Genomic DNA, 13387 nt, shown 5'->3' with positions numbered 1-13387 from the left:
CCCTTCTCCTTCCTACTATTCTGACGCTCACCAGCATTTTCTCATACTTTGATGAAGGGCTCAAGCCCGAAACATCAGCTATGTATCTCTGCCTTTGTTACATAAAGGACAGTTTGACCTGCTGAGTCTCTCCAGCATTGTGTGTTTTTACACTCTCCATCCTACATTCTGACATAATTTCCAGATTTTTTTTGACCAACAGCTATCAGTGAATTTATGGATTGCATTGGAACTGGTAACAGCCATGAGTGGAATGAGAATAGAGTGAGAGACTAACCCCAATGCCTTGGTGTGCCCCTGTTTTTGTCAGCAAAGTGAAGGTGATGTTGCCAATCCACACTGATTAGGATCTGCTGATCAACAAGGATCTAGTTCCAGAGGGTTCAACAGAATTTGCCATTGGCCTGTTGTGACGATAGATAAATTGAACTGGATCCAAGACCTTCCTGAGATTATATCCTCTAAGGAGCAAAATGTTGAATTAATTTGGGTAGAGATTAGTAATAGGAAAGGGAAAAATCGTTAGTAAGAATTGTTTACAGGTCACTGAGTAATAACAATATGGTGGGACAGGCAATAAATAAAGAAACAATTGATACATGACAATGAAGCAACAGTTGATGTGGGGGATTTTTTAACCAACGTACTGATTGGTCAAATCAAGTTGGGCAAGGCGGCCTTCAAGAGGAGACCAGAGAATGCATCCATGGTAATTTTCTTGAACAGCATGTTATAAAGCAGCTTGTTACAGAGGAGCTTGCTGTCTTGAATCTGGGCCTGTGCAATGAGAGAGTTAAATTAACAATCTCGTAGTTAAGGGATCTGCTCAGAAAGAGTGATCACGGTATGGTTGAATTTCTAATACAGATGAGAAAATTAAAATCCAAAACAAACATGTTATGGCAAAGCAAAGAAGACCACAACAGGATGAGAGTGGAGTTGATTAATGTAGCCTGGCATTACAAGCTATATGGTGGAACAGTGGAGGACTTGCAGCATTTTTTGTGAGTGATGAACAAAAATTTATTCCAATTAAAAGCAAGGACAGTATGTACAAATAGTCAGCAATGGCTGAAGAAATGGAGGAAAGCACAAGTCAAAAGATGATGCCTTCAGAGTTGTCAACAGCCCTGGGAAACTGGTACAGGCAGGTTCAAGCCAATTGGAAGACGGCAAACATAACTCCATCCTTTAAAAATAGAGGCAGACAAAAGCCAATGAGCTCAGCATTCACAGTTGGGAAAGTAGATGAAGCTATCATTGAAGAGGTATAAAAACACCTGGGTGGAAATTGTTCCATCAAATGGCTTGGATTTGTAACTTGTGGATGAGGACTTGGATATCATTTTAAATTTGATTAATGAATCCTGTTTCTGTGCACGACATGATGCATGGAGCGCATTTTTCAAAAGCCAAATGATCTCTCTTTTGTTCTGATATTGATCTAATGTGTGATAAATGTAAAATTTTTGAGACTACATTGATACATATATTTTGTGCTTGCCCTAGTTTAGAAAATTTTTGGAAACCTTATTTTCAAACATTTTCAGTCCTTTTTAGGGTCAAATTAGAACCATTCCCCTTAATTGCTTTATTTGCTTCTTCTCAAGAAGAAAATACTATTGACTCCACCTCAGAAGTGAATTTTTGCTTTTACCTCATTGATAGCTAGATGGGCAATTTTAATGAAATGGAAAGAAATCACTTCACCTACTCTTATTCATTGGTTCCTAAGTTTTGAAAACATCAGATATAATGTTAAAGGTGTAATTTTTTTTAAGATGTGGGGACGATTCATGGAGCATAACCATGATTTAACGAATTAGGGTGTTTGGGTGCTCCTGAACAGCGTTGTCTGGTTTCTGAATGTTATCTTTCATTCCCAATATATTTTAGATATGCAAGTTTGCCTTGTTTAAAGGGATGGGTTTGATTAATTGGGGGGGGGGGGGGGGGGGTCTTTTTCTTTTTTAACATTTTGAAACAATGGGTCTGATTGGGAAGGGTGCACACACAATTTGTGCTATGCAATATCAAGGTTTTATTGGAAATGTACAAATTATCTGGCTTTTATATTCCAACTTGTGTATTAGATTTTTGTGTGTATTTTTTATTAAACAATAAAAATATTTTTAAAAGAAAGAAATAGTTCCATCAGGGAGAGACATGTCACGAGTTTTTCTTTTTGGATAGGAGTGCAGTAGAGAGGAGCAGGTGGCTATCTTATACTTAAACTTCTGGATGATGTCCTGTAAGGAGCCCCGTAAAAAAACAAAATTCTACATGCCAGAAGGATGCATGGTGTTGGGATAAAGTATTAGTGTTGATAGAATATCAGTTAACCAATAGAAGGCATATCAGGATAAATTGGTATTCCTCAGTTAGTGGTAGCAGAGTACCACAGGGGTTGGTGATGAGCTTAAAACTGTTCACAATGTCCACAAATGATTTGAGAGATGAAGTGTAGCATATTAAAAATTACTGATGACACCAAATTGAGTTGAAAAGCAAATTGTATAGAGAACACGGTCTTTAGAATGGCAGAGATAGCTAAGTAAGTAGACAAAGGTCTTGCAGATGGAATTCTGTATTGCTAAATGTGAGCTCTTTGGAAAGATAAATAGACCATTATATTTAAATGGTGAAAAATTACAACATCCTGTTGTGCAGGGAGACCTGGGAGTGCATGTATGTGAATTGCAAAATAATGGCTTGCAGGTGAAGCTGATCAAGGCAGCAAATGGGATGTTGGCTTGAGGGGTTGACTTTAAGGGCAGGGAGGCTCTGCTGCAATTCTACAGGGTACTGGTAAAGCCACACCTGGAGTACTGTTCTGGTTTATTTATTTGAGAAAGAATAGACTAGCTTTGGAAGCAGTACAGAGGTAGTTCATCAGGTAGATTTTGGAAATTAAGGTGTTATAAGGGGATTGAGTAGCCTACTCAATGACTTTTGAAAGATAAGAGGGAATCTTATAGAGTCATGTAAAGTTATGAAAGAAATAGATGAGGTAGAAGTAAGAGGTGTTTCCACTCGCAGTGGTGACTAGAACTAGAGATCATAGCCTCAAAATTCAGGAGACTAGATTTAAGATAGCAATAAGGAGTATCTGCTTCTTCCAGGGAGGATTAAATGTGTTGATGCGTAGAAGATATTTCTTAAGGTTTTTCAAAGCTTGCAGAATTCAGCAGGTGAGTGTGTGAAGGACCTTGTATAATTTGCCTGCAAACCAGTAGTCCGTTCCGCTCTATTCTTGCCTTGCATTGATCTGAACGTGCCTTTGCCATAAGAGAGAAAATAACATCCTTGCATATTTCTAGATAATTCTCTGAACTAATATATTTATGCCAAATGGAAAAGTGATACTAAGAAATATCCACCAAGGTGATCTGTTAAGATGAGCTGTTGACAGATCGATCTTTGATACTGAATCCAGAACCACGCACCTTTCTCTTAAATTTTTACTTTTTTTCATTTTATTTGATTCCCTAATTACTGTAGCTGCATGTTAACTTTCACTTTGTGTGCCAGGGCAATTGAAACTCTCATGTTAAATTGTTCATCAATCTTTCTGCCAAAACAAATAACAAACATTTGCCCAAGTACAGATGGAAATTGCAGAGATCTTGGACATCACTTTCCAAAGATCTACAAATTCAGAGGAAGTGCTTGAAGATTGGAAAATTGCAAATGATGCAGCCTTGAAAAAGATGTGTGGGGATAAATCGAGTTACCACAGATTAACCTTGATGGTCAAAAAAATTCTGGAAATAATTGTCTGGGGCATGATTGCAGGGTCTTAGATAAACATGGAGACATGGATTTGTTAAAGGAAAGTTGTATCTAACTTTTTCATGAAACAAGAATGTCAATGAAGCAACGTAGTTTGTCTTCAGATGGTATTTGATGAAATGCCACAATTGAAAGTCAAACTGCAGATGCTGGAAGTAAGGGGAGTTATAGAAAGAGAACACAAACCAAAATAACAAAAATCTTGTGAACTGTGGAGCTTAAGGATGCGCTCAATGGGTCGGGCTGAACTAGTAGAAGAAAAAAGCCAATATTCACAGACTGACCAGTTCTGATGCTAGCAGAGAAAATCATCCAGAGTGGAATTTACGAGGATGTGGGGAAAACTAATGGCTGGATTGCTCAAAGTAGCTGTGGACTTAACAGGGTGAATGATTTCCTTCTGTGCTCTCAACATACTGATGTGTGAAATGTTCCCACATTGTCATCCACCTTTTTGCATATACTCTCACCTCTTTGCCTCCTGCTTCCATGTTATCAGAAATCCAGGGACCACTACTACATTTATCTTTCATCCAATATACTAGCACTTGATTTAAAAAAAAGCTGAGGCTTTTTTTTCTTGTGGCAATCAGTGCAGAAAGTGAGTGCATCTTGGTTTCATGAATCTCTTGTATTAAACCACACAAACCTAGGTCCTATCTGATAGACAAGTAAAAGATTCTACAATATTGTTGAAAAGAAAAGCAGGGGTCTTCTCATCGGCATTAACATTACTTAAAACAAGAAAGACAAGATTATCAGCTCATTTTCCATTGGGAGTTGTGAGAACTAGTATACAACCTGGTTGTGTGCTTCCTCTATTACCCAGTGACAATTCGCTTCAAAAGGTGTCACACAAATGTTTATTCTTTGGCTGCAACTCAACTTGAGATTTAACGTTCCACCTTGATGTCTTGAGAAATTCCAAGTTACTTCAGGTCTTAATGCTTGGTTCACACTCAGATGATGTAAGCTGAGAGCATTTTGAACCAGTGCTAAACATAATGCACACTCATAATTTTTACTATAAATGGAGTAAGAATAAAGTATTCGATTATGCATCATAGCCCATCTGCTTCATTGAAATCTTTGCATCTAGGAATGCTAACTTATATAAGCTTAAAATTTGTTTAATTAGTCAGACTTGGTCATGTATCACCATGGAAACTTAATGATTTTAACAATATTTGCAAAATAGCTCCTTTGTGTTTCAATCTAGTCACATTCAAAAATAACCAAGTTATTGGTCTTTCAGGTTTCGTCTGGACAGAGGACCTATCACCTCAATGTATGTGCAGCAGTAACAGATGTGCCTGGAAATAAATGTAAAGACAGTGCTGTCTGCTTGGTCTCTGAAAATGTAGCTGCTTCCTTTGGCAATCCAAAGGCAATGACACTGGAATACCAACAACAGGAACAGGCCGTAATTTTGCATTATGGAAGTACAGAGCTGTGCCCAAAAGGTAATAGTAGGAGCAGTTCCTTTAAGTGGGTCTAATGTACTTTTAGACAAAAAACCACAAAGGATGATAAATGCATTGCTTCACATACTTATTCACTAAGTGCTTGGAAGGAATGTGCCATTTTTTATTTGAATCCCTATTATGTAAGGATTGCATATTGCTTTTATTCAGCATTTCTCAATGTTCTTAACCTTGGTTGGGACAATTATGTTGCGGAAGCAAATGTGCCTTAGTGTCCTGCATTGAGGAAGGAAGATTTTTAAAAGTTTTAACAATGCAGCTCAGTAGAAGGCCCTTCCGGCTCATGAAACCTGTGCCACCCAATTAACCTACCAACCCTGCATGGTTTGGAGGGTGGGAGGAAAGAGGAGCAGCCAGAGAAAGCCTATGCAAGTCACAGAGAAATTTCCTTAGAGACGGCACTGGCTTTAAACTCTGTTCACTTGTGCTAAAAGTGTTGTGCTCACCATGCAGCTGAGATCTGAGATGATTCCTGAGTGACTATCAGGTGGTGTGCTAATGTAATTTGAGCACCTTGCTCAGTACTGTGTGTGCAAACCAAGATTAGAAAGGCCGTATAAGAGGCAGAAAGTGAATTGATCAATTGGTATTCAAGAAAATTAAGCAGAATAAATATCTGCAGTGTTTGTTCAGTAACTGTGTTGGACTTGAGATGACTTGTTTTGCTTCTCAATGTCTTTAATAGTGACAAAAACTGGAAAGCTGTGCTCGTTTCCTTTCATGTTTCATGGAACGTCTTATAGTGAGTGTACTCGTGGAGGAAGAACGGATGGGTTGCTCTGGTGTGCAACAACCAGCAACTATAACGTGGATAAACAATGGGACTTCTGTAGCAATGGTATGTAATGGCTAGTAGTGAATGGGACGTGAATTTTTTACACCAGCTCATTGCACTTCAATAAACTCAAATTCAATGATTTCAGCTACGGCAACTCGGAGATCAACAATAGTCTTCAGATGTGATGACACAGCAGAGGTCGGGAGTCCTGAGCTGCTTAGTGAGACCCTAGATTGTTCAACAACGTTTGAATGGAAGACGAGTGTTGTTTGTCCACCCAAGCATATGGAATGCAAGATAGTTCACAATCACAAGACTTATGATTTAAGAATGCTTTCTTCCCTTACTGGATCATGGAAGTTCTCCTCTGACGGTTTCACGTAAGCACCAGCTCCATTCATTCTTTCAGACAGTACCTGTAGTGTGCTTGGGAATTGTCAGGTTCTACTGTGCATCTTCGATATCATTCCTTAAAAGGAATAGCCTTGCAAATCAGGAAGCTGCCTACTACGGTATCTCACCTGTGCTGTTAACCGACCTCTGGTTCGTGTGGCAAGAGATCTTGAGGACTTTATCTTGGCTGGAAAGTTGACCTTTCCTAATCCAAACCTGTGCTGATTTTGCAACATGCAGCTAAGAATGAGATTAGAATCAGCTGTGTGTCATGCAACCCCTTGAGCCTCAACCATGGCGACAAGATTGCAGCCAATCATATCCCATCTATTTTCCTGTCTAACCCTCCTATATTTTGTCATTCATCTAAGGAAATTCTCTGACAGAGCAGCTGCTGAACTCCGAGCTGGAAATGCCAACTGGTGATGTGTTCCAACTCTGGGTCATACCTTGGTCAAATGCTGTACAGATTCCAGCTCTTGAACCTTAGTTGAATATTAACCACTTTGGTGTGATATTAAATGATTTCCTGTAAAATTGTACCCACACTCTCTTCCCACACATACCCTACTCTTGAGCCCACAAAGTCCAAGTCACCTCTGAATAAAAATATCAATGATTTTTAGTCAAGAAAATCAAAGTTCAAAAATGTATGTTATATCTACATTTCTTTCTTTCTTTGGCTTGGCTTCGCGGACGAAGATTTATGGAAGGGGTAAATGTCCACGTCAGCTGCAGGCTCGTTTGTGGCTGACAAGTCCGATGCGGGACAGGCAGACACGGTTGCAGGGGAAAATTGGTGGGTTGGGGTTGGGCGTTGGGTTTTTCCTCCTTTGTCTTTTGTCAGTGAGGTGGGCTCTGCAGTCTTCTTATTTCATCAATAAAAATAGAACACTGAGCTAAGTACATTTATTTTAAAGTAAAATGTGAATTATTGTCACAAAAGCCCTTGGACTTGCGTGTTCACTTTTCTATTTGCACTGCAAAATTGTAAATGTTTCCAATATTAGAATTGGTACATTCTCTGAAATGATTGGCCCTTTTCCTTCTCTCACCCTTATTCCTTAGTTGTTTAAAATGTTTATAAAATCATATCTTTCCAGAGGCTGACTTTAGTAGAGGATATAGTGCATTGGTATGTTACTGGCCTTAGAGCACTGGTGAGTCTATACTTAAAGTTAAATAGTAGGTGAGAGAAAATATAATAGGTTTATGTGTTCTTGCACAGGCTTTTCACACGTGGCCTGGCATGGCTGTAAGTTTGGTATAGTTTCTAATGTATCCTGCTTTGAATGTTAAGTCTGGAGATTTGCCAAGGACAGTTGGTGGTGCTCATCGAGTTGAAGTTATGCAGGTCCTTCAGCTCAGTCTGCACCATCTGTCAAGCATTATTGGTACCAATACTACACATGTACTGTTTCATTCTCCCCAAATTTCCCTATATCGATCACTTACTCACACACCAGGAACAATTACAGTGACCAATTAACCTAGCAACCCAAACCTTTTTTGGGATGTGGGAGAAGGGTACACCCATGAGAAGTAGGGACAACATATAAACTCCACACAGAACTTTGAGCACTATGTTAAATCTTTTCCTCTGCTTGCCCAATAATCCCTTCCCTTATGAGTAAGTGTAATTCAGGGATAGCAAGGGAGCGATCATTGTATTTGGCGTATTCTATAGCAGCCTATCTCAACAGGGGTCCTTCAGCCACAGCCACCACCCCAGGTGGCCACAGCACATTTAAGTCTGATTTTCTTTTCACCTCATTTTTTATGTAGTTGGTATGAGAGAAGTTCAGAAGAAACCAAAACATGGCTGCTTCACAAGGAAGGAGCCCACAGACTTTAAGCAGAGTCCAAGGGGGAGGCATAAGCGAAAAAAGGTTGAGAATGGCTGGTCTATAGGACCCAAATAGTATTATCTCCAGGGTCGTCAGATGGCTGCATGCTGATTAGCCCAGTGTGAAAGGGACATGGACTATCCAGGGACAAAGTAGTGACTCATTGATGATGTTTTGCGTGAGTGCAGGAACATGAAGGAAACAAAAAGATTAAAAAGGTATAAACTTTGTATTCAATTTACTAAATCCTGATCAATGTATTATAATCTTGCATTTAAACAAAATTAATCATGCCTAATCATTATAACGTAGTTAAGCATGATGGATAACACAGCATAAAATAATTTATAAAACACCATGAGAATGTGATAGTGACAATAAAGGAGATAGCCGCATCATTTATAAAGACTGTGGGAAAGTTGGGAATGAAATACACGCATCGAGTGATGGCGGCCCTGCCCTCCCAAAAATTCCATGCAACAAAGAAGCCCCTCCATGCATATAGCCTTTTCTCTGCTGCACAGAATTCTGGGAGGGCAGGGCCACCATCACTTGATGCATGTATTTCATCCCCAACTTTACCATGGTCTTTATAAGTTGCCCATTCAGAGCCAGCTCTTCAGCGCTTGACGTCCTGCTTTGCGGAAACTGCCAAAATGTTTGGCCTGGAAGTCAGCCTGAAGAAAACTGAGGTCCTCCATCAGCCAGCTCCCCACCATGACTACCAGCCCCCCCACATCTCCATCGGGCACACAAAACTCAAAACGGTCAACCAGTTTACCTATCTCGGCTGCACCATTTCATCAGATGCAAGGATCGACAATGAGATAGACAACAGACTCGCCAAGGCAAATAGCGCCTTTGGAAGACTACACAAAAGAGTCTGGAAAAACAACCAACTGAAAAACCTCACAAAGATAAGCGTATACAGAGCCGTTGTCATACCCACACTCCTGTTCGGCTCCGAATCATGGGTCCTCTACCGGCACCACCTACGGCTCCTAGAACGCTTCCACCAGCGTTGTCTCCGCTCCATCCTCAACATCCATTGGAGCGCTCACACCCCTAACGTCGAGGTACTCGAGATGGCAGAGGTCGACAGCATCGAGTCCACGCTGCTGAAGATCCAGCTGCGCTGGATGGGTCACGTCTCCAGAATGGAGGACCATCGCCTTCCCAAGATCGTATTATATGGCGAGCTCTCCACTGGCCACCGTGACAGAGGTGCACCAAAGAAAAGGTACAAGGACTGCCTAAAGAAATCTCTTGGTGCCTGCCACATTGACCACCGCCAGTGGGCTGATAACGCCTCAAACCGTGCATCTTGGCGCCTCACAGTTTGGCGGGCAGCAGCCTCCTTTGAAGAAGACCGCAGAGCCCACCTCACTGACAAAAGGCAAAGGAGGAAAAACCCAACACCCAACCCCAACCAACCAATTTTCCCTTGCAACCGCTGCAATCGTGTCTGCCTGTCCCGCATCGGACTGGTCAGCCACAAACGAGCCTGCAGCTGACGTGGACTTTTTACCCCCTCCATAAATCTTCGTCCGCGAAGCCAAGCCAAAGGAAAGGGCTGTGTTTTATACCACTTTCCCATGGTCATTTATAAAGGTTTGTTTAGACCGGCATAACTAGAGGCTGAAGGGTTCATATTGTGCTGTATGTAATGTTTAATTATAATAAGGCATAATTAATCTTGTTTAAATACAAGATCATAATTAGCGGATGTGTCTCTCAGATGTTGCCAGTGCCTGGTGGTGAGTGTGAAAGAACATGGAGAATCAGTTAATAGTGGTCCTAACACCTTGTTTAACCATTTCATTAACTGCCCAATTTACACGTAGTCATTGAGAAAAGGGCTAAAGACTACTTGCATTTCAAGTATAAGCCCAATGCTAAATGTATTTTGTGAATAAAGAATAATCCAATTAAAGTAACATTTACTTAGATGTGTAGCCTCTTGGGGTGGTTAGCAAGGTTTGAGAGGTGATTCTGCTATTGGTTGCACTGAAGTTGACAAGTTTTATCTTTCAGATACTACATGAATCTTTGTCAAGGGGTTCATGAAGGACCAACAGGCTGCCCTCCGCATGCCAGTGTTTGCAGAAAAGCAAAAAATGGTGTAACACAGATATTGGGGCTTGTTCACAGCCAGAAAATGGATGTTCGAGGTATGAAGACTTGTACCAATTGTGCATGTTATTTATATTATGTTCAAGTTAGACAATTTCCAATGATGCTGATCAGGCTTTCCAAACCAATTATGCTTTTTTAAATATTTTGGTCCATAAAGCTGAACATATTTATTGAAGTTGTGTTGCATTGATTAACTATGAAAATTAATCCTCCTCAGGAGCCTGGGTGTCCATAGCCTCACTCTCATTACAAGGATGTATTTGCATCCCTCCCTCGTTACTTCACATTTCTCTATTAGATTCCATGAACCATTCTTCTGCCCAACAAATGAAAATCCTACTGCAATCTTTGTAAACGTCTTCACTATCCACAATTTCAGACTTTAGTGTCATCTACAAACTTACTAATCATGACATGTACATTTTCATCTAAATCATTGATATAGATGACAAGCAGCTGTGGGCCCAGCACTAAGCCCTGTAGCACATGGTCACAGGCATCCAGTCTGAAAAACAAGCTTCAGCCATCACCCTCTGCTTTCTTCCATGAAGGCAATTTTCTATCCATTCTTCTATCTCACTTTAGATCCCAATGGATCTAACCTGACAGAGCAGCCAGTGTGTGGAACCTTATTGAATGCCTTGCTGAAATCCATGTATGTTGTGTTTACAACTTTAATCACATCTTCAAAAAACTCAATCAGATTCGTGAGATGTGCCCTCCCAGTTAACAAACCATGCTGATTATCCCAAATCAGCCCCTGTCCATCCAAGGGGATGTACAGTATACTTTCTCCCTCAATGTACTGTCTTGTTACATTCTATATCCACCACACGTTTAGATCACTGGTGATATCAGCCAGTTCCCCACCATGACTACCAGACCCCCCACATCTCCATCGGGCACACAAAACTCAAAACGGTCAACCAGTTTACCTATCTCAGCTGCACCATTTCATCGGATGCAAGGATCAACAACGAGATAGACAACAGACTCGCCAAGGCAAATAGCGCCTTTGGAAGACTACACAAAAGAGTCTGGAAAAACAACCAACTGAAAAACCTCACAAAGATTAGTGTATACAGAGCCGTTGTCATACCCACACTCCTGTTCGGCTCCGAATCATGGGTCCTCTACCGGCATCACCTACGGCTCTTAGAACGCTTCCACCAGCGTTGTCTCCGCTCCATCCTCAACATTCATTGGAGCGACTTCATCCCTAACATCGAAGTGCTCGAGATGGCAGAGGCCGACAGCATCGAATCCACGCTGCTGAAGATCCAACTGCGCTGGGTAGGTCACGTCTCCAGAATGGAGGACCATCACCTTCCCAAGATCGTGTTATATGGCGAGCTCTCCACTGGCCACCGTGACAGAGGTGCACCAAAGAAGAGATACAAGGACTGCCTAAAGAAATCTCTTGGTGCCTGCCACATTGTCCACCACCAGTGGGCTGATATCGCCTCAAACCATGCTTCTTGGCGCCTCACAGTTCGGCGGGCAGCAACCTCCTTTGAAGAAGACCACAGAGCCCACCTCACTGACAAAAGACAAAGGAGGAAAAATCCAACACCCAACCCCAACCAACCAATTTTCCCTTGGAACTGCTGCAACCGTGTCTGCCTGTCCCGCATCGGACTTGTCAGCCACAAACAAGCCTGCAGCTGACGTGGACATTACCCCTCCATAAATCTTTGTCCGCGAAGCCAAGCCAAAGAAGAAGAAAAGATCATCACTGGTCTGTAGTTCCCATGCTTTTCCTTGCAGCCTTTCTTAAATAAAGGCACAATATTTGCCACTATCCAGTCTTTTGACACCTCACCTATACTTTAATGACACCTCATAAACTCAGCCAGGATACTTCCAATTTCCTCGCCAGCTTCCCACAGTGTCCTCGGATTCATTCGATTAGACCCAGGAGATTTTTCTACCTTCATAGGTATCAGGACCTTTAGCATCTCCTCAACTTCAGTATAACTGATCTCAAGACGTTGACTGCCCCATGTTCCCCAGTGGTCGTGTCTTTCTCTACAGTAAAAATAGAGAAATACTTATGGAGGACCTTCCCATCTCTCCTGGCTCCACACCAAGTTCACCACTTAACTCCAGAGGGGGTCCTATTTTTGCCTCTGGTTATCCTTTTTCCATTTAGTATTTAAAATCTCTTGGGGATTAGCCTTCGTTATTTGCCAGAGCTACCTCCTGACCTCTTTTTGCCTTCCTGATTTTCCTTTTTTTTGCTTGCTCCTCAGTTCCTGAAACTCCTCAAGGTAGACGCTTGATCCCAGCTACTTGTTCCTACCCTAAGCCGCTCTTGAAGAGAGTCTGAATTTCCCTCATAATCCAAGTTTCCCTGGACTTGCATGTCTAACTCTTCATTCTGACAGGAACATGCATGTCCTAAACAGACTTTTAAAAATATCCCATTATTTCCTAACTTTCCTTTTCCTTGTCCAATTAATTCAATATTCTGCAATTATTCTCAATGATTACATTTGTAATGTAACCACTAAGTTACCCATCTTGTGCTAATTTCTCTGAGAAAGGTGGCTTTCAGAGTTCCATTTTCAATCAAATAGTAAGTTTGCTATCTTGATTTACTTTCCTCACAAAATAACTAGTTATGGGGAGGTGGGGGAGAGCAGGGAAGAAAGTTGGAAATGGCCTGGAGCTTTCTGGACTACATCCCTGCCACAAAGGGCCACCCTTACCTACTCTTGCTGGGCGAGATTTGGAGATTGGATGGAGATTGATGTCTGGGCATTGATGAGAGTTGAGGTCTAGCTGTAATTGGGAGAAAATGGGTTGTGTGCCTTTCTTTCTGTCAGCGTGTCATGGATTTTTAACGTCTGCAATCAGTTGGAGTAAATAATTATTACAAATATTAATAGTGCTCAAGTCAATGGTAAATACCAAAGCAATTAATTATGCTTTAGTATAATTATTTTTGACACTTT

At 41.2% G+C, this 13387-nt stretch overlaps 1 protein-coding gene across 1 annotated transcript in view; it reads left to right on the top strand.

The window, feature by feature from the left end:
* igf2r (insulin-like growth factor 2 receptor) overlaps nt 1–13387 on the top strand; it is a 194839-nt gene that overhangs the window by 163028 nt on the left and 18424 nt on the right. The window contains exons 38-41 of the mRNA XM_069932070.1: nt 5048–5255; nt 5962–6114; nt 6200–6434; nt 10329–10465. Of these exons, the coding sequence (XP_069788171.1) occupies nt 5048–5255; nt 5962–6114; nt 6200–6434; nt 10329–10465 (733 nt within the window). The remainder of the gene's footprint in view (nt 1–5047; nt 5256–5961; nt 6115–6199; nt 6435–10328; nt 10466–13387) is intronic.

This window comes from Narcine bancroftii, chromosome 4, assembly GCF_036971445.1.
Source record: "Narcine bancroftii isolate sNarBan1 chromosome 4, sNarBan1.hap1, whole genome shotgun sequence".
In the NCBI taxonomy this organism is placed as follows: domain Eukaryota; kingdom Metazoa; phylum Chordata; class Chondrichthyes; order Torpediniformes; family Narcinidae; genus Narcine; species Narcine bancroftii.
The sequence above is the reverse complement of the archived record's forward strand: the minus strand, read 5'-3'. Positions and strand labels throughout refer to the sequence as shown.